Raw genomic sequence first — 22,517 nt, 5'->3', positions numbered from 1 at the left:
TGATTGTTTTCAACACTTACGATCATTGCAGCATCCCCATGGTCATGTGATCAAAACTCAGATGTTTGGCAACTGACTCATATTTATGATGGTTGCAATGTCCTGGGTTCATGTGATCATTTTTCGTTACTTTCAGACAAGCAAAGTCAGTGGGGAAAACAGATTCAGTTAACAACCATGTTACTAACTTAACAACTGCAGTGGTTCACTTAACTGTGGCAAGAAAGATCGTAAAATGGGACAAAACTCACTTAGTAACAGTCTTGTTTAAGAACAGAAATTTTGGGCTTACGTCAAGGGCTATCTGTATACTTTGGATTCCATGGATTTGAATTATCTAGGACTTTTCTACTTCAACTTTGCTATAATTTCTCCAGTTTTCATTCATATACATTACTGGCAATAATACAGGAAAAAAGGCCTCAGTGTGAATGGAGAGAAAGAGATACAACCTCCCACCCCTTGTTTTCTCAAGGGTATCCTAGGAGGCAGGATCTTGGTCTTTTCCTCCAACATCATCACTTATATCCCATTTTTCATTCAAATGCTCAAGGTGGCATACATAATGCTGTCTTCCTGTTTGGCTTTTTTTTTTAATAACAAGATATCTTGAGATGGGATGCATTGAGAGACCTGACTGTCTCCAGTTAGCTTCCAAAGTTGAAAGTACAATGTAGTAGAAGCTCCATTTCACATTCCTTATCCAGCATCTTTTAATCACTATCCTCACCAATTCATTGACTGTTCTCATTGTGGGAATCTGTCTACAATTCCAGAAGTAATGCTGCAAAACTGTTTTTGCAGTGTTTTCTCTGTCGGAATAGCTGAATAGGAATCAGATTATGCAGCACTTTGTATTCTAATGCAGAAAGATACTTTGGAATGTGTGAGGGTACAAATATATGCAATGAACCAAATGTGTTTTCTCTGGGATCATAGGAAAACTACTGGGGGTACCCTGCAATCCTGAGAAAAGATCATGCTGCTTTAAGAAGTTGGAAACAAGTACTCTTTTTAAATTCCAAATTACTACTTGGCCTTCAGATCTAAAATCTGCAAAACTTTAATCAGTAGGAGTTCTGGTGGTGGTGCCGGCAGTTCTTGGGGGCCCAAGAATGGCCCATGTAACGCCACTGCTCCATGAGCTGCATTGACTGCCAGTTTGCTTCCAGGTACAATTCAAGGTATTGATAATTACCTTTAAAGCCCTTCATGGTATGTGTCTGGGCCTATTGCACGACTGTTGCAATAGGAGGCATGTTGCGGGCCTATCACCCTTATTATTCCAGCTGGCATGATCCAGGAGAAAGACCTTCTCTGCCGTTTATCTGCCCTATGGAACATCTTGCCCCCCCCTCTGGTGTAAGGTTCACCCCAACCCTTCTGACATTCTGGAAGAGCCTAAAACTTGGCTCTTCCAGTTAACTTGGGGCTTCAATGGGGGAGTATCACAGTGGAGGCAGTTGATCAATTAACAACGGATCTCACCTTGCCCCCATCCTGTTCCCTTTTAATTGGGCGAGTTCTGGATTTTATACTAATTTGTGCTCTTAGTTTGTATAGTTTTTATTTTTACGATTGTAAGTCGCCAAGAGTTATCTTGAGGTAAGATGGGCTGCATATAAATTTTATAAATATATAAACAATTCTTTAAAGTAAAAATTAATTAGGCAACTATCTCAAGCAAAACCCTGGAGTTAGGGGGATGGAGTAGCAGTGCCAGTTTCAGTTTTGTATATTTCTTGTAAACCATTAAAAAGCGAAAGTTAGAATATTTTGAACATGTGATGTGACACCCAGAAAAATACGGCATCCTTCACTTAATCCTCCAGGGAAAGATTGAAGGCAAATGAGGTACAAGTATAAGAACATTATGGCTTCAAAACCTAAGGGACTAGTTTGGACAAAACTCAGCAGCACTTTTTCATGTGGCTGTTGACAAAAATAGGATTGCCAACATGATCGCCAATGTCCGATGATGGATATGGCACAACAAGAAGAATATCCCTTGTGCATGATTTCAATGTTTTCTTATATTCTAGGTCTCCCCTCCCCCCATTGTCATTTTGCTCCTGGAGAATTGGGCCAAGTCTCTTCCCATTTCCCAAAACATTATGTGTACATGACAATGTAAAAAGAATGTTGAATTTGGATGCCATGGTGGTGCAGTGGTTAGAATGCAGTACTGCTGGCTACTTCTGCTGACTATCGGCTGCCAGCAGTTCGGCAGTCCAATCCTGACGGGCTCAAGGTTGATAAAATGAACACCCAGATAGTTGGGGACCATATGCTGAGTCTCTAAACTGTTTAGAGACAGCTGTAAAGCACTGTGAAGTGGCACATAAGTCTAAGTGCTATTTCTATTTTCAAGTTGTTCTGGATTTGATTCAGAAGTCATGCATTCATGCATTTTGTTTCCAATAAAAGCTGGCTGGATCTCTCGAGAAAACCAACAGGAACTTGGGGTAATAGAGCAATGATCTATTTGTTGGTCTTTTCAGTTGGAAGAGGGAGGATTTGCTTGGCTTTCATGGTTGTAGCCTTTAGCAGATTTATTTATTTAGATTTGTTAAGGCTGTTTAATTGATTTATGTTTTCTTGAAATAATGATTTTAAAAAGAATGACTAAACATGTACTTGCTTTGTTTTATGTCACATCAGTCAGCTTGTTTCAACAATTCTGTAACAAGGATGGGAAGGGATTGAATACATAGATTACAAAACAAGCTGGATAATTACATAAAATAGTATTCATTAGACTGGTAGTTTCAATTTATTTGTCACACTGCTGTGATGATAATCCATTTGCCCAAGCTCTGGAGATTTAAAAAACAAAACCTGGCATTTTTTCAGGTCAACTAAATTAATGTTTCCCCGAAGAGTTCTATTTAGACATTTAAACTGTGTGTCAGAAAAAAAAAACAGACTATAAAGCAAATTATGGCTAAGTGGCCAGAGTTAGGAGTTATGTGGTATTTTCTCCAAATGACCTAGAATTGACATTGAACATCTGTTGAACATTAGAGAAATTTTAAGGCTGCAATTAAATACAAGCTTTAAATAATTGAAACGAACTTTTTCCAATTGCATAGCAGAGAACAGTCTTATTATTTTCAGTGATGCTCAAATCAGATTGAACAGACATTAATCAACCCAATCTTGAAACATTTATATGGCTGAAAAACAGTTCAAGAACAAAAAAATCAAAGAAAAAAACAACCCATAATACTGTGATAAACTATATTTTGAAAACAGAATGCATTTCTTGCTGATTTAGTTCTTATTTGTTCTAAAAGGCAAAGATTGACTAATCTCGAATCAAGCAGGGACAGAAAATTGAACTAATAATTCAATAAATTAATTGTGATAGTAAATCTATTTGAGATATTATGAGTTCCAGGACATAAAATTGCCACTTTGGATTTCGGTATCGCAAATGTAAATATTTTTTTAGTATCCAGATTCTTGCACCATGGGAAAATTGTGCATTAAGTGTTCCAGTTAACTGATTGGCCAACTTTCAATTTCAGTGATTGATAATGGCTAGTCTAACTAAATCTTTCACATTGAGTTAATGATTTTTTTAAAAAAAAAACTTAGCTAAGACTAACTCAAAATTGAAGGCTGATTTGAGATAAAGAAATAAGGATCAAGTTATCAGCAAAAAGGAAAATAATTTATTTCTCTCACATAATTTAGCTCAAAAAAAATCACACAGAAATGTAGCATTGTTGACAAAGAGGTTAAAAATATAGAGTCAGGTCATAATCTTTCTTTAGCCCCTAAGAAACTGGGATGTTATCAAATAGATGACATTCGGGGAAATCTCACATCACTGTTTGAGTTCTTATGCAGAGATTGCAACAAGGATAGCATGGTTTAAGATTGGTAATCAACTAGGAATATTTTATTAATTTTTAATTCTGTTTTTCAAGAGAATAAACACAGAATATTTATTACAAACATTCATCATAAGCTTAGCATAATTTTAAAAAGTCCCTGTTACAATTGTGGATTTCTACTGCCATATTTTACAGCATTCTTGAGTACAGTACATTATTCTTGAGAAAGAATGAAAAAATATTTTATTGTGAGGTATTTGCAGATCACATATTATGGGATTAATTTCTTTATGATCATTTGAGTGTTTTGGCTGAATGGCATTTGATAGTGGGGCAGGACTCTGTCAAGACTTGTCAGACTTCATACATTTATTTTAATCTGAATGACAAGCTTCTGTTCTGTTAAAGGAGGAATCCATCCAATCTAGCTTGTTTGTTTTTAGAGGATTCAAGGAGAAAAATGTCGGATCAATTGGATCAATCTGGCTTAATTCACATTTTTCCTGGTTTTCCAAATTTGATTCATTGAGGCTAATTTCTGCAATTCCTGTGGTAAAATGAAGTTTTTTCATTTGGAATAAGTGATTTTTTTTAAAAAAATGTATAGTTTTGTTTGTGGTGTGAAGACTTCAATAAATAAAATTGTGAAATAGCATTAAGGAATTGTAATTTTTTTTATATTGCAAGTATTTGCAGTTCTGAAATCAAATTAAATTTTACTAACTGGGATGTCTGGGTCTTCTTAAGCATTCCTTATGATTTTCTGCTTTTGTTTTGTTCTTTTTTTCCTCTTTGGTTGCCATCTTTGATCAAGTTTCAAGATGATGGAGAGAATTCTTTGTTGTTCTTTGATATGATTCATGAAAGGTTTTTTATACATGTAGTGCTACCAGAATAAAGATTTCTTTAAAGCAAAGCAAATTTATATGGAGAAAAAGTTCTTCTAAAAAGGGAGTCATATTTTGGAGTAAACATATACAGGATTGTTCTGTACAATTTCCTAATATATCAATTGGTATGATGCTTATACTAATTAATGTTTTCCAATAAAATAAAAAATAACTTTTGATTTGATAAAAACATATTTAAAATATTTATGGAATTTGTGTTTGTGTGCATGTGATGCTATTTTATTTATTTGTATAATTTCTATATTTTCTCTTCAGGATCAAGCAGAACAATTTTTTAGAAGTGGTCATACAAACAACTGGGCCGTTCTGGTAAGATAACCCAGCCTAATTGAATCTAAACAAATTAAACAAATCTACGGGAATATATCAAATGGTACCACTGTAAAGAAAAGATTGCTTGCCTCCACAGTGATAAAATTGCTTTTCATGCAAAGATAGTGGATTGGGACAAAGTGGGCAAAGATAGTGGATTGGATCTGATAATAATATAAATATGATAATATAAATATAAAAATAATTCTACTTAAATACCTGTAAAGCATTAGCTATCACCAATGCTTTTTTTTTTTTAAAAATGAAACTTTTCCAGAAGTTTTCAGAAAAAAATAGCGAACATACTCACTTTGACCATGATTTATTAATTTACTAATGCTGTATATTGTAGGAAGTATATAGAGTAGGGAGGTCTTTGAAGATTATACTGGAGGCATTAGTCTTCAGTTGAGAGAGAACAGCTCTGCAGTTTGACAGAATTCATCCTTAGTGAAATTTCCAAATAAGCTGTAGCTCAGTGGCCCATTTATTTCTGCACAGTCATGTTGTTGCATTATAGCTGCAGAATTTATTCTTATACTCTCCCTCCCTCCGTGTGTGTGTGTGTGTGTGTGTACACACATATACACATACATACATACGCTCATATATATTTGTCTCTTAATGTGTTTAGGTGTGCACATCTCGATTCTGGTTTAACTATCGCCATGTGGCCAATACTCTCTCAGTTTACAGAAGTGTCAAGAGACTTGGAATTCCTGATAGGTAAGAAGAACTTTCTAAAATGGTATCAAGTACAAATAAGGTAGTTACTCTAAGCGTAACTACCCACGCTTGTTTTAGTCTTCCATTCTTTTTTTATATCTATGCATTTTCATTAGACAGGTTCTAAAAGGAAATATATATATATAAAAAGAATGAAGTTGAAATATCCTGGATGTTATAGATTTCTAAAATACTATTAATTAGTTGTAAATAATTCAGAATATTCAAATCAAATATCTTTATTATAGGGTTCGATCAACTTTTTAGAATGTTATATATTATAACCTCTAAAATATTAAGAATTACTAGTAAACCTTGAGCTGAAAGTGGGTATCCAGTACCATAGTAACCACAATATAGGTCACATCTTTGCCATCTCTGTTTTCTTGTGCTTTTTTTGGAATTTTTTAGAAAAGATGTGCTTTTTTAAACAATTTGTAAACTGCCCTGAGTTGTTGGAAGTCAGGTGGCATATACATATAATAATTATGATTATGGTTCATTGCATAGTTAACCAGATTATTATGATGATCTGAAATAGATGCAATCCATATTACTATGAATTTGTTGAAATTTAAGTATCCTGTGAAATTAAAATGTAGACCCTGCATAGAGAAACTAAAATTTTGCACGTGATACATTTATTAAGTCATAGCCAAGGTCTGGTTTGCAATTTAAGTTGACTTCTTCAGCACGTTTTATTTTTAAAGTATGAGGTTATTTTACATGAAAATGTGTTCCCACGACATGAGTAGCTATTATTCTATGGAGGACTTTTCTATTGAACATACATAGGTGTAGAAAGTTAACACCCACCCTTCTCCTAGAACAGTGATGGCTAACCTTTTTGCCATTGCATGCCAAGAGGGGGAGGGCGGGGGAGGTTTGCGCGTGTGTGTGCCCACACCCATAATTCTATGCGCCCAGCCCTGCGCATGTGCGCACAGCCCCCCTCCCCCTGCTCCTGGCACGCGATGGCCCGGTAGGCCTGTTTTTCTTTCTCACCTGGCTCCAGATCCTCTCTGTGCATCTGGGGAGGCCGAAAACAGCCTTTCCCACTCCCTCAGAGGCCCTCTGGAGGCCTGAAATGGCCCATTTCCCAACTCCTGGTGGGACAGGAAGTGCCGTTTTTTGCTGTCCTCAGCCTCCAGAGACTCCTAGAGAGGTGAGCCATGTGAGAAAGAAAAATGAGCCTTCCCCATCCCCCCAGGCCCTCTGGAAGCAGGAAACAGCCTGTTTCCCTACTTCTGGTGGGCCCATAAGGCCAGAAAATCAGCTGACGCACACCAGAGCTAAACTGCCATGCCCACTGATATGGCTATGTGTGCCACCTGTGGCACCCATGCCATAGGTTCGCCATCACGGTCCTAGAAGAATGAAATATTCTAGGAAATATTAAAAAGGCAGAATATTATACCTCCCTGGATGAGAAAAGGAGAAACATACTCTTGGAAAGCAGCCCCCACCTTTGTTAATAGACCCAGAAAGACTGGTGCCAACCTATCTACAAGACAAAAAACTGGGCCAGTCTATCTACAAAACAAAAGACCTTAACCCTCAGGACATGATAGGATTAGCCCTCACTCAAGATTCAAACCAGGGCAAAGCCATTAAGCCATAATAGGAATTGCCCAAGCCCCTTCATTACATCACCCAGCAAGATTCAACCAAGCCTGGGACACAGACTGCCTACAAGGTTAGCTGACAATTATAAAAAGTCTAATCTAACATTGCAGGTATTAGCAGAGAAATGTGTTCATAGACATATATTTAACTATTGGTTTGAATGAGAGAAGAAGATTATATACTTTAAAAAAAATGGAAATATGCAATTTCTAACACAAGTATATGCAGAAGAATTATTATCTGATTAATATTCTAAACTGGCAAATTTATCACAATTTGTCATTGTTTTTCATAGCCTGAAAAATAGGTTTATGATGAAGAATTATGAATTCAGGTGACTCAAAAATGTAAATGTGACCATGTTACATAGACATTTTTGCAAACTGAAAAAATGGGATATAAACACAGTGACCATTACTTCTTGGAAAAAAATAAAGGACAAATCTAGAAAAGGAACAAATCTGAAATACGTTCATAAGGATAAAAAAACCTGTTTATAACTTTGCTGTACAATAGATAAGATTGTTTCTTTACAAAGGGAAGTTCAGGAGCAAAATCAAGAAAGCAATTAATTAATCCAAAGGACAGCTTTCTGAATAAAGAACTATAATAAAGGATGTATATTCAATCTAAAAGTGTCTGTGGAGATTCTCAGTCACTCATGTCATGGTTGTCCCAAAGGTGCTTTTTCAAGAGGCAACTGGACTTTCTTTTTGTTATTCCTTGAAGTCGTTTCGCTTCTCATCCAAGAAGGTTCTTCAGAGAGGACTGTTTAATTTTAAGTTTTTCTAATGTTAAAATTAATCTAATCAGATAGACTGCTGAATCTTGTCTTGATGGGTTTGTTCTCCTATGTTATGCCTTGTGTTTATGAAGTGCTTGTTTTTTTTTGAAAAACAAAAACAAGCATGTAACATTGGAGACACAAAAACTAGCATGTAACATTGGAGAAACAAAACAAACACTTTCTAAACACATGGCATAACATAACATGGGAGAACAAACCCATCAGGACAAGATTCAGCAGTCTATCTGCATTTGAAAGACAAAGTTTACTCTTTTGAAGACAGCATGGACAGAGAGGAGCTCTGGTTTGAAAGAAGGGTCAAAGAGAGCATCAACATTAAAACTGAACAATCCTCTTCTCAACAAATGGGAAGGTTTATGACACTTATCTCCTGTGTACAACAGCAATTCCAAAAAGATTCCACACCCATTTGCAGTATTCAGGTGATCCTGTGAGTACAGATAAACCTCCAAGTGGCCTCAGCGACTCTCAAAACAAATGCTAATGAATGCAAGGAATTTGAATCCTTCCATTCCCCACTATTCAGTCAGAACTGAAGAATCTTCTTGGATGAGAATTGTAACATCATCAAGGAAAAACAAAGGAAGTCCAGTTGCCTTTTGAAAAAGCACCTTTGGGACATTTAGATCCAAATCAATTAAAGAAATGCCCAGAATTAATAAAGACAGTATAGCCAAAAAGATCTTCCAGGTTTGATAGCATGCTTCAAAAATTGTCTGAGAACAGAAGAGAGATTTTTTTTTTTCAGGGGCATAAATATGAGATGGATTCCCAAGTTTAACTAAATTGTCAAACATATTGTAAGTGTCACTATCCAATATTGCTCCTTAATTAGGGATGCTAAAGACTGAACCCGGTACTTTCTGCATAAGTTAGATCTGCCAACTGGCCATGGTTAAAACATTGATGAAGAAACCTGATGAGTACAATGAGAGAAAAAAACCCAGATTGATTTCTAGGATGAGCCATCCACCTATTCTTGTTTTGAAGTATTATTGAGTTTCGTAAATTGCATGGAATTGAATTCATGTGCAAATACAGTAACGTTAGCCTTCTTAACTTTTAAAAGCTATTTCTTCATTCTGTGTGAAGTTTTGGCTTAGTCACAGAATGCCTTGCATAGAAAAGAGGATTAAAGCTATTAAACAACCTTTCAAAGTTAGCAGACTATGTATGTTTATTGAGGCTTTGTGTTGCTACTGCACTCACATTGTGTATTCAAATCCATTTATTTTCTTCCCAATCAGCCATATAGTCTTAATGCTAGCAGATGATATGGCCTGCAATCCAAGAAATCCGGCTCCAGCCACTGTGTTTAGTCACAAAAACATGGAACTGAATGTCTATGGAGATGACGTGGAAGTGGATTACAGAAATTATGAGGTTAATTCTTAAATATATTCCATATTAAAATGTAGAAAAGGTAATGAGGAAGGAGATAACATTTAAGTCAATTGATCTGATGAGAACTTGCAACTTCTTGGGCCTCAGAGATGTTCTTCAGCACATTCAAAATGATGTATGAGTTTTAGAACTTCATATGCTCTGGTATCAAAATCTTTAGCCTACCAAATCTAGTCAAATCATTGTTTAATCAGTGGGATATATCAATACCTGAAAATTGATATATTTTTCCCTTGATTAATAGTTGAACATAGTGATGATCCTACCTAAACCTTTTAAAGCAGGTATCAAAGACAAACCACAAAACTCAGAATTGTATAGTGTAAAGTGTAATTGTATAGTGTAAAGACTAAAGGTGTTAAATGGATTATTCTTGTTAGTTGTGAGCTGGAAAGTACAGATGTGGTCACATGATCTCCCACTTAGCAACCACTTTGCTTAAAGACAAACCTGCCAGTCCCAATTCCTGCTAAATGAGGACTACAGTACCAGTACAGGAGTTGAGATTTTGAGCACTCAACTCAAAAAAGTACTCAGAAAACTAGTATGGTTTTCTGAGTACTTTTGGAACTTTAGAAAATTATTTTCAGAGCTAGTAGGTGTGAGGTTTGAGAGTTCATAGTACCGTGTTTCCCCGAAAATAAGACCCTGTCTTATATTTTTTTGAACCCTGAAATAAGCACTTGGCCTTATTTTCGAGGAGGTCTTATTATTTTGGGGCGCGTGGAGCAAGATGGGGCTCTTCTTGCCATTTTACCTGATTTCCAGCTCTGTCTCCCTAACCCTAACCAGAGGAAATGGCAGGGACCGGCTGTGCATGTGGTAAAATAGTTTTGGGGAGCGCTTATTTTCGGGGGGGGGTTATTTTCCGGGGAGGGGGCTTATTTTAGCGCAGCCACTCAAAAGCCCAATTGGGCTGCTTATCCGGAGAGGTCTTGTTTTCCGGGAAACAAGGTAGGACTTTTTTTTTTTTTGCTGGGCAGATGTATAATTTATGATCAAATATTTTTAATCACTGGAATGTTGTGTTCCATAATTGTCATGCAGAATTTAAAGCTTTAAAATATGATTATGATCATTTTTCCATGGCAACACATAGTTGTGTTGATGGTAAGAAAATGTTGACATTGTTCCCAGAGATAAAATCATAAAGTTTGACAGGTGTTCAAAGCACTGAATGTATATTATGGAGGCTGAAATATGTCGACTTAACCTGAGCTAACAATACATTAGTGAGCTGTAATATGCAGTAGTGTATCTTTTGTTGGACAATTCATTTGAAAATAATGCCTGTAAGATTAAATGCAAACAGGATGCTGTCTCGTTTAGGTTACTGTGGAAAATTTTTTGAGAGTGTTAACAGGACGAATCCCAGCAAGTGCGCCTCGTTCCAAACGTTTGCTTTCTGATGACAGAAGCAATATTCTCATATATATGACAGGTAATTGTATTTTCTTTGTCATTTCCTATAGTAGTAGTAGTAGTAACAATAACAACAACAACAATAATAATCAATAATAATAATCAAAATCGCACAAACTGATTACAAAGCTAGACATGACCAAGTTGCTAAATTAATCCACTGGTCATTATGTAAAAAATACAACTTACATGTATCCAAAAAGTCATGGGAACATAAAGTGGAAAAAGTTATAGAAAATGAGAAGGTGAAGATCTTGTGGGACGTTCAAATACAGACGGATCATCACTTGGAACACAACACACCAGATATCACAGTTGTCGAAAACTGAAACATACAATTTATTGACATCGCGGTACCAGGAGATGCCAGAGTCAAACAAAAAGAACTGGAAAAAATCATGAAATATCGTGACCTGGCCATCTAAACTACATGGCTATGGATGAAACATGTAACAGTGATACCCATTGTCATCGGGGCACTTGGTACCATGTCCAAGAATTTTATAACATACATCAGCAAATTGCAGCTTCCTGCAATAACACCAGCGGAACTGCAAAAAAACCGCTACTTGGAACATCATACATCTTAAGAAGGTACTTGGTTGATACTAGAATGCTGGCAGCAACCCGTATCAACCACTAGCACTGGTCAATGTATTCGTGATGCATTTTTGAATGTTCAGTTGACTTGAGTTTCATATTTAATGAATAAAGATGATGATAATAATAATAACAACAACAACAACAACAACAACAACAACAACAACAACAACTACTTGCAAATTGAAGTTGAGCGACTGTGGAAAAAGAAATCGTGTGTTGTCCCGATTGTAATTGGAGCCCTTGGAGCAATACCCAAAGGGCTACCCCGCTATTTAGAAATTCTAAATTTGCCGGACTTGAACATTTTGACTCTACAAAAAAAACCACCTTACTTGGAACAGCTTACATCCTCCGACGATACCTTAACAGTTCCTAGGTCCTTGGTTAGGACTCGAGCTGTTGAGCTATTAACCAGCCTCAAAGGCTGTGAATCTCACTAAAGATTAAATAATAATAATAATAATAATAATAATAATAATAATAATAATTATAATTATAATAATAATGAAAACACCTCCACAGCCTTGACAGTTGGACTAATTTGTTCTGCTTTGAGACTGCATATTTCCTTTGTAGCTTACTCTTTGGTACATTTACAAGTAGTTCTCAGTTGAGAACCGTTTGTTTACTGACCATTCAAAGTTACAATGGCACTTGAAAAAGTGACTTATAACAGTTTTTCATACTTATGACCGTTGTATCATCCTCGTGGTCACGTGATAATTGCTTGGCCACTGGAATGTATTTATGATGGTTGTAATGAGCACATTTTCTGACCTTCTGACAAGCAAAGTCAATAGGGAAAGCCAGATTCACTTAACCACCATGTTACTAATTTAACAACTGTAATGATTCGCTTAACAATGGTGGCAAGAAAAGTTGTAAAATGGGGCAAAATTCACTTAATAACTATCTTGCTTAGCAATGGAAATTTTGGGCTCAATTGTGGTCATAAATCAAGGACTACCTGTATTAGAATGACTAAAGGCATGTCTGTATCAGGAAAATTGAAACTAGATGTCTCTTGTGAATTCAAGCTATGAAATGTATATGTATATTGAGGCATTGAAAAACCAGTGCTAATCTATCTAATCCCTGAAATATAATTAACATTTATGCCTGCAATTGATCTTGAACCCTTGAATAGTGAATTAAATACAGAATGGGTTCAACTTTTGAGAGTCTCAGATATCTAGAGTAAGTTGTCTTGGAAATGTTTGTTTGATTGTATGTGTGGAGTATCTTAGTTTGATTGTATGGGTTGGATTTAGTTCTCAGAATCCTCAACAGTGGCCAATAAACTTTCAAACATTTCATAATCATCTAAAATGGCAATTTGCATCAGTTTGGAAAAGGCCAATGTAATTATTTTGCTGATTGATGCATCACACAGTGGACAGATCCACACTCTGTCCTAATTTTTGATTTATAGCTTACCAATGTTAGGGTAAGGGTTAAGTCACATATCATACTAGTTAAAAGCACAACTAATAATTTTATGGTTACTATGATATGTGATTCCCTCCAACTCTGAGCAGCATACGAAACATTACAATAAAGACCCAACAGAAATACAGAATTATATAATAAAAGTCTGGAAAAAAATCCAATAGTTACTCAAAAGACAAGCATATCCCTCAAAAGGGATAGGAGCCTGGATAGCTCAACAGGCAGAGCTCTGTAATTTAAGACCAGCTGTCTGCAATTAAAGTAAGATCGAATCTCGCCAAGGCTCAAGGTTGACTCAGCCTTCCATCCTTTCTAAGGTAGGTAAATTGAGGACCCAGTTTGTGGGGGCAATAAGCTGACTTTGTATAAATATACAAAAGTATGAAGGCTATTGCTTAATGCATTGTAAGCCGCCCTGAGTCTCCGGAGAAGGGCGGCATATAAATCAAATTAAAAAAAAAAAAAAAAGCCCCATCGCCACTCTGACCCTGGAGATAGCCAGGTTTAGATGAGGTTTGTTTAAATAAGGTGAGAACTGTAGAAATCCCTGAGGGACTTGTGTTTATCTCACACTTGTCTTCTGTAGAAAAGCCTAATACAAGCCCTGTCCTTTACTAATATTCATTATAGGCAATGATTCAAGCACAGAAACATAGCCTTAGTAACTGTTTCCATCATTCTTTGTTCTCATGTTAAAATATATATATTGCAGTCATCAATATGTATATGGGTAAAACTAGGATTTTAAAATGCAGTCAGTGCAAGAACTGGTCTTCAGTTGCATGTTACACAAGCAAAAAACAACACATCGGTAGCTCCATCCCCACCCTCATTTAAAAACTCATTCCTATTCAGTCCTGGGATCTGCATGGTGAGATGGGCCAAAGGGATACTGAGATCCTTGGATTGTACGCGTTGCAAGTCAGTGGTTTATTCAGAAAATCATAATTTTTTAAAAATGTAGCCCAGCACATGTTTGAATATGGTGAATGTTTAAACACTCTGTTCAAGCACTGTAGGAATTGTTCTAACTTAGCTTGGAACTACAGTATATATTATTATTCTGGAAATCCGGATCTAAAAGAGAATTCAAGATGTGTGGCTGCATATATATTAGTAGTTGCAGTGACTCAGGGGAGGTTTGGAGGGATGTGGGTAATACAGACTTCTTAAATGTTAAATCTGAATTGATTGGGCTTCTCAGCTTGCTCAGGCTGAGTTCCAAAGGACAAAGCAATTGCTTACCCTTTTGTTTGCCTTGCTTCTTTCATCTGCTGCAATATAAGCTCCCTTGGTGGGCGAGAGCATATTTATGCATTGTTCTAGTTGGATGCCAACTGTTTTGTTTGAAGGTTTCAGAAAATATTTTTGAGAATATCCTGACTTTTTTTTTTCCACCAAGGTCATGGTGGGAATGGTTTCTTGAAATTTCAAGATTCGGAAGAAATCACGAATGTGGAACTCGCTGATGCCTTTGAACAAATGTGGCAGAAAAGGAGGTAATTTCTAACCCCTGCTTTCTAGTGTGCCTGCATTTTTCTGCCTCTTCTGATCTACCTAGAATGCATTTACAATTTTCATTTCATTTAGTACATGTATTTGCAACCATAGGTTTTAGCAAAAATTCATATACTATTACAGCAAGTCTTAACTGGTCAATTATTTGCCCCTACAATTAACAGCACTGTCAACATCTGTATTAACAGTGTTCACATTTTTATCTTTTATGATATTATGGATAATGTACCTCTAGCACCATGATGACGAACTCTATGGCACGCGTGCTGGAAGTGGCATGCAGAGCTATTTTTCCGGGCATGTGAGCTGTCGCCCAACTCACCTGCAGCTGCGCATGTGCGCACGCCCCAGCTGGAGGTCAGGCCTCCGGTGTGCAAGCATGCAATTCAAGGGACCCAGCTGGTCTTCGGAGCTCTCCTGTGCATTTGCATGCGTTTGTGCATGTGCATGAGAGTACTGATGCGCAGCATGAGCATGTGCAGACAGCATTCATGCATGTGCATTGCACGCATGGAAACCATGCGCATGCACACATGTTGTGATTGTGCACACAGTGCATGGTGGGGCGCACGTGCAAAAGCTGTGTGCATGCACAGATGGTGCAGTTGCACACACAGCGCATGGGGGAGGAGTCGTACATTAGCACAAGTGGCATGCGCGTGTATGAAGCGCATGAAGCACGGACCTGTTCGGCACTCTGTGAGTAAAAGGTTCGCCACCACTGCTCTAGCAGATTGTACAGCTAAGCATTAAGGTCCTCTATGCAAGGCAAGTCATGAACCCACTGGGCTTTTGCAATGTCCTCTGTCCAGAAATGTCTGTCAAAGCTGGTGCTTGTTTTTGATTGGTTGGTTTGAAAATACGGGCTGATCTATTGGGTCATTTGCATCACTGATCTTTAAAATACCACCTGGCATCCAAGGTATAAGGATTAAATCTTAGATATTACAGCTATGCAAATATATTGAAAGAGTTACTTTGCTATGCAACTCAACTTACAAGTATGAGAGATTTCTACAAACCTATCCTAACTTATTGGAAGGATAAGTATATATTGGGGTTGCATGAACCCAACTATAGCAAGATCTATAGTTGAAGATCTAGCAAAATATATATGCAGATCTGTATAGATCAAAAAGTATGTGTAGTCTTGCATAATAGTTAATCAAAGGAAGTAGTAATCGAAAACCTTTGTTATTTTGGTTCTGAATGAGGAGACAGATCCTTTGCAAAAGGAAGCCTACACAAGACTTCAGGAGATTAAATATTGACATGGAGCTGCCTTAATGTAAGATTTTAGGATTTTACTTTTGAATAAAACACACCTTGGATTGTGTATTTAATCACCAGTACTTTTTTTCTATGCAATGGTGATGAAACAGGATAGTTTATAAAGGTACATTATTGTCTGTTAATCCTGGCAAAAATCCTGGAGGCAAAATCTCCAGGAATACTTTATTTTAAAGTAGCATTTTGTTTACAAGGCTGGATGAAGTCACCGCAACTGATGGATAAAGGAAGACATAGCTAATCTCTTATATACTAGTAAGGGCTTTACTAGTAAGGGCCCAGCTGGCATATACAGGCATAAAGGATGCTTTTTTCCCCTTCTAGGTACAATGAATTGCTGTTTATCATTGATACATGCCAAGGAGCATCCATGTACGAACGGTTTTATTCTCCCAATATAATGGCTTTGGCTAGCAGCCAGGTTGGAGAAGATTCACTTTCTGTAAGTGTTATCATTTCATATGTTAACTATATATAGATAACAGTCACCAAGTGAAAATCTATCCTAGTTTGGTGGGTATCTACCTGTATAAGATTTAATAGGAATTTTGCTTCTGCTGGAAAATACTGCATTTATAATGGAACGAGAATTAATAATAGTGCTCTAAAGAAAAGCAAGATTTTTTTAAAAAATGAAATTATGACCCTACTTTAGGTTATTTACAACCTTCTAGGAAGTAATGAATTTCACAATCCTTTTTTGAGAACTTTGGTATATTTTATTGCATATTTTGGTGGGCTAAAAGCACTTCTACGGAACTATGACACTCTCAATGAAGGATAAATTTTGAACGATAAGAGAAGCAGGTAAAGGATTGCTGCCTTTCTCTTAGTGCAGGTTTGGTAGATTAAAATAGAAAGCTAGTGTTACAGCTCTATATAGTTCTTTTCCAGCACATTCATATACAGTATTTTGCTTGGCCTTATTTATTTGTGTTCCTTTCTGTACTACATAGTAGCTATTCATAGTTTGCGAGGTTAATCAGCTGTTGACAGAGGATGTAGATATAAGATTGTGTTGTTCGGTCTTCATTGCTAAACATTTATATATAGTAAATTTGGTATTTATAACAACATTCTCTTTTTGAAGCATCAACCAGATCTTGGCATTGGCGTCCATTTGATGGATAGATATACATTTTACGTCTTGGAATTTTTAGAAGAAATTAATCCAGCAAGCCAGACAAATATGAATGACCTGGTAAATACTTATTTAACTTGCTATTCATGAAACCACTACTGAAAAGCTGCGTGTTTTGTATAATTTTACATAATCCTTTTAACATCCTTTCCTATTTCTCCCATTGTCACTGTATTTCGTCAAGTTGGGAAAAAACATTTTTTTCTAGTTTTAAACCCCCAAAATGAGATTTGCTTTTTAAGGCTCAAGTTAGCCTTTAATCTAGGGCTTAAATCTACATTAGCTCATTAAAAAATAATCCTTTTACGCCATGGAATCTTAGTAGCAAAGCTATGTTTTTCATTACAACCACTGTACTTTGAAGTTTGAATTGTTTTTAGACTGTTGCATATAATGCTGTCTTTCAGCTCAATTATATTAAAAAGTTATATTATGCAAGATTCAGAACATTGCTAGGTTCCTGACTCAAAGCTGAAAAACATATTAGCTTTGACTGAAGTTAAATGTAAGAATTAATTGCAGAGTGTAAAAAGAAGCATAAGTGATTGGTAGAACATAAATCTCAATGAGCAAATAATGTGATTGCCATGTCTAATTAAAGAATCAAGTTTGTAGTTGCTAGGAAGATTTTTGGTTGTGGTTCTGGAAAGATCCTGTGTAATAGAGCAAATAATCTAATGATATGAGATAGCTCACGGGTGTCAAACCCGTGGCATGACGGCGGCATCACGTGACTTATCGGGATTTTTTCCTCTTCACTAAACTGGGTGGGGCCAGCCAGTGATACTTGGCATATATGGAGCAGTAAAGCTGCTAAAAGAATAACTTGTTCCTCTCTAATCTGGCCTGCGGGCCTCGAGTTTGACACCACTGAAATAGCTCCATGGATTTGACTAGTAGAAGAGAGCCAAAAGATCTGCCAATAGAAAGGATCTGGGCATTTTATGGCTGATCTGGCTCTCAGCAGTGTGGGGCAGGTTCTGGCAGCCTTGGAGGTGGAAAATCATTGGCAAGGGGTGGGGCTTCAGTCTGTGAGTATCGGCAGGATGTTGGCAGAGAGCAGGGCAGGGCATTGGTGGCAAGGGGCGTTGTGGCCTTCCACAACAGTCCCAGTTTCTCAGTTCCTTTTTGCAGAAATATGATGTGAATGTGTCCTACAATCAATCAATCAATCAATCAATCAATCTCATGTGCCTCTTGGGAAAATTAATTACCCAAACTTGCTTTTGTGTGGTAAAAAACTACCCTGTTTCCCAAAAATAAGACATCCCCTGATAATAAGCCCAATTGGGCTTTGGAACACATGCGCTAAAATAAGCCTCCCCCCGAAAATAAACCCTCCCTGAAAATATTTAAATGCAGAGCTGGAAATCAGGTAAGACGGCAAGAGGAGCCCCATCTTCCTCCACACGCCCCAAAATAAAAAGACCTCCCGGAAAATAAGGCCAAGTGCTTATTTTGGGGTTCAAAAAAATACAAGACAGAGTCTTATTTTCGGGGAAACATGGTAGCAACATTCAGAATCAAATCCTAAACATGATTCCCCCCCCCCCCCGAAGAAGTAAATCTCACTGAATTGCGAAGGATTCTCACTCTGCTAGGCATGCTTAGGAAGCTTTTTTTCATTTATTTGAAATGTTAATATGGTTAGAAGATTTAGGACCATACCTCTTCTGGAAGCCTTCTTAAAATTGGAATTATGCAGCAGAGCTCCAAGTATTCAGTGGTGCATTTAAGGTTGAGGTGCTATGTAGCATATGATGAAAATTTTCCACTGATGCCTAAGGAGAAGACAGACTCCTGGCCATTCTTCCATATATGATCTTTTATAACAGGTTTTTTTTTTTACCTAAATGGAAATTCTGCATACATGTATAGCCAGGTGATATGAAGTAGTAATATTGGACATATCTATATATTCATATATTAATAGATAAGGATTAGCTTGTCTCTCAAAATCTTTCATATTATGTTAAGCAAAAGGTTCTGGTGCACATGCTATCCACTCATATCCTGTTTTGCAGATTTGAGCGATGTCCTCTTTAAATTCAATCTTGCTTAACATACTATGCCAAAAGATATGAGTTGTGAATCTAAATCTCAAAGTGTTTTTCCACATGAGAGAGCAGCTGTGTTAAATCATTTAGTATTTAAGTTTACAGATGCAGTTGCAGGTTATCTTGTCACTAGAAAAGATGGCATCAATTTTGCAGTAAACAGCTCACATTGCCAAGCTTGATAGTGATATAGAAATGAGTAAGCAATCAGTGTTCATCTGAGAAAGAAGTTTCATTATTAAATCTGACAAAAATCTATTTTTAAAGGATATATAGGATATAATTTTGAGAATGAAGGATGTAAAGGTAATCATTGATTTACAACCATAATTGAGCCTTTGTAAGTCATGGCGGTTAAGTGTGACCATGCCTGATTTTATGACTGTTTTTTGTGCCAGTGATTAGGGAATCTGGCAATCATTAAGTGATTGTCATTTTCCCCAAAGGGCATTTTTTACCAGAAATTGGAAGTAAATACTGGTTTTTGGCAAAAAATTCCAAAAATCATGATCATGTGACAACAGGATGCTGCAAACAGTTGTAAATGTGGGGCTGTTGCCAAGCACCCATAATGTCGTCACATGACTATGGGGGGGCAGCCATTGGAACCTTAAAACTGGGTTATAAGTAGGTCTGAGGAGGTTTGTTGCAACTTTGAATGGTCACTAAGTGAGCAGTTATAAGTTGAGGACTACCTGTATTATAATGATAAACACATCATTCCATTCTGAACAAGTTTGTCTCATTAACTTTGTGTTTTCTGAAATCCATTAACTTACTAGAAACTACAGAATTAATAGATAAATAACGTGCCATCTTGGAAATATTGTGAAAATGGGCCAGTGAGTTAGAAATTACAGTGTACAATTTGCTGATCTTATAGCAGATTTACAAGGACTTCAGTTTTAACAGTTTTAAATTTTACTTTATCTTTTTATATCTAGGAAAGCGTAGAGTTATAACCCTGTTCACATTTCCAGATATGTGGCCACATTAAATATTGTTGGATTCGCTTCTCAATAGCACATGTAGGATTAATAAATGGTTTTAGAATAATTCGTAGAGTTCAGCTATTGGGATTGCGAGTAAGATGGGTGGTTTCTAGGTAGGTAGGTAGGTAGGTAGGTAGGTAGGTAGGTAGGTAGATAGATAGATAGATAGATAGATAGATAGATGATAGATAGATTTATGTCCAATGCTTGAATATTCTATTCTTGCTTTGCTCTTTATACTCTTCGATGGGGCACACAGTCATTTTTAGAAACTGTGCTAGTTTCCAACTAGGATTTGATTGGTTTAGAGGTAAATTGATTTTAATATAACACCAAATTATGGATTTCTAGAAAATTATTCAAATAACTAGAATCTGTAATTTGGAGAGGAAATACATATAACTCTGTAACAAGGTACCAGTGATAAAAATATGATTTGTCAGTTCTGTTAAATTAATCCTTTCACTCTAAAAATGAATAAAATTACTTAGATTTCAATATTATTCCTATTGGGGAATTGAAAAACCATGTCACAAGTTGTATAGTGGTATTGGATGATCATTGTAGGGACAAAACACAGCAGTTGGGAACAGAAATGTAGCAAAGGTTTTCATGAAGATTTGAAATGAAGTATCTTCTTTATAGTTTCAGGTATGCCCTAAAAGTTTGTGTGTGTCAACACCTGGACACCGGACAGATCTGTTTCAGAGAAATCCTGATAATGTCTTGATAACTGATTTTTTTGGGAGTGTACGAAAAGTGGAAATTACAACTGAGACAGTTTCTTTGGATCCTAATTTGGCACCTGCAGAGACAAGGTATTTTGATTTATTTTTTGAACCTCAGATATTCATAAATGAAAAATAATTAAAAAAAATACATCAAGGTATAAAAGAATTGGTCCATACAGGTAAATTCCAGAATGTGTGTGCAGACTGGAATAACATTACTGCAAAAAGATTCTAGGTGATGTTCAGGAAGACACTGTGTGAACATTCATTGGAGAGTTTATTTTTGTGTGTATACTTTGGGTTGTGTACTTTGTTTCTTGGAACTACAGGAATGGTAGAAGCAATGGGGCATGCATGATGACAGTATATTGATTTAAGAATCATCAAGAAAGTAAGATAAAATATTTGAAAGCCTCAAGGCTCATGAACATTGGAAATCTAAAATTTATATCTCCCCCAAAAAGGTAATGAAGAGGATGCTAGATGTCTGTCTGGAATAAGGCATTCATAAAACATTAGTATTTAGAATACTAATACTCATAAAGCTACATTACAATCAGAATATATGAAGAGAGAATATAAAATACGGAGTAGAGGTAGTCCTTGACCTACATCCATAATTGGGACCAGAATTTCCGTTGCTAAGCAGGGCATGAGTTGCATCTGATTTACGCCCTTTTTTTTGGCACGGTTGTGAATCTGGGATTGTGAAGTGAATCTGGTTTCTCCCGTTGACTTTGTTTGTCAGAAACCAGCTGGGAAGGTCACAAATTGCAATCACATGACTTTGGGATGCTGCAACTGTGATAAATACATCCCGAATACCAAGATCTTCACATGACTGTGGAGATGCTATAACAGTTGTAACTCCGAGGATTAGTTTTAAGGCACTTTTTTCAGTGCTGTGGTAACTTTGAATGGTCATTAAATGAATGATTGTAAATCAAGGCCTACCTGTATGCAGGTAAATAGCATGCCTGTTTTTGTGTGCTTTGTTTGTTGTGCGTCATGGATTTTTTTTTTTTTAACAAATTGAAGATTTGTGGCATATCTATTGTGCTAATTTACTCACTTCAGCATTTACTCACTTTCTCGCTCACAATTTGATAATTCTTGCAATTTTTGCAATAGTTCAGCCTTTTTCATTATTATTAATCAGAGGATGATTAGCATTTTTATCATTTTTTTAAAAATTAAGGTATGTACATTTTTAGGCATAAAGCTATTGCAATATAACTTTTATATGCACTGAGAAACAAAAAAAATCCATGTGACTTGCTTTATTGCAATATTTGTTTATTGTGATAGTCTAGAATCAAACTCGCAATAGAGCCCTGGTGGCGCAGCAGACTAAAGCAGACTAAAGCACTGTTATTAACATCAGCTGCCTGCAATTACTGCGAGTTCAAATCTCACCAGGCTCAAGGTTGACTCAGCCTTCCATCCTTTCTAAGGTAGGTAAAATGAGGACCCGGATTGTGGGGGCAATAAGCTGACTTTGTATAAATATACAAAAGTATGAAGGCTATTGCTTAACACATTGTAAGCCACCTTGAGTCTCTGGAGAAGGGCGGCATATAAATCAAATAAAAATAAAAAATAAATATGCCCGAGGTATGCCTGTCTCTGGATGCCAGGGTATCCAATACTTACTGGGTGTGAGTATGGAGAACTGGAACAATCAT

At 36.5% G+C, this 22,517-nt stretch overlaps 1 protein-coding gene across 8 annotated transcripts in view; it reads left to right on the top strand.

Moving 5' to 3' along the window:
- Window positions 1-22,517, top strand: part of PIGK (phosphatidylinositol glycan anchor biosynthesis class K) — a 136,133-nt gene that overhangs the window by 2,201 nt on the left and 111,415 nt on the right. For all 8 annotated transcript variants that reach the window (XM_087889841.1, XM_087889836.1, XM_034437025.3 and 5 more), the window contains exons 2-9: window positions 5,009-5,062; window positions 5,700-5,791; window positions 9,473-9,608; window positions 10,959-11,070; window positions 14,506-14,602; window positions 16,236-16,353; window positions 17,002-17,112; window positions 20,747-20,919. In XM_087889841.1, coding sequence (XP_087745967.1) covers window positions 5,009-5,062; window positions 5,700-5,791; window positions 9,473-9,608; window positions 10,959-11,070; window positions 14,506-14,602; window positions 16,236-16,353; window positions 17,002-17,112; window positions 20,747-20,919 — 893 coding nt within the window. The remainder of the gene's footprint in view (window positions 1-5,008; window positions 5,063-5,699; window positions 5,792-9,472; window positions 9,609-10,958; window positions 11,071-14,505; window positions 14,603-16,235; window positions 16,354-17,001; window positions 17,113-20,746; window positions 20,920-22,517) is intronic.

This window comes from Pantherophis guttatus, chromosome 3 (assembly GCF_059756535.1).
Source record: "Pantherophis guttatus breed Tessera chromosome 3, ASM5975653v1, whole genome shotgun sequence".
Taxonomy (NCBI): Eukaryota; Metazoa; Chordata; class Lepidosauria; order Squamata; family Colubridae; genus Pantherophis; species Pantherophis guttatus.
Note: the sequence above shows the minus strand (reverse complement) of the source record. Positions and strands in the feature narration are given on the sequence as shown.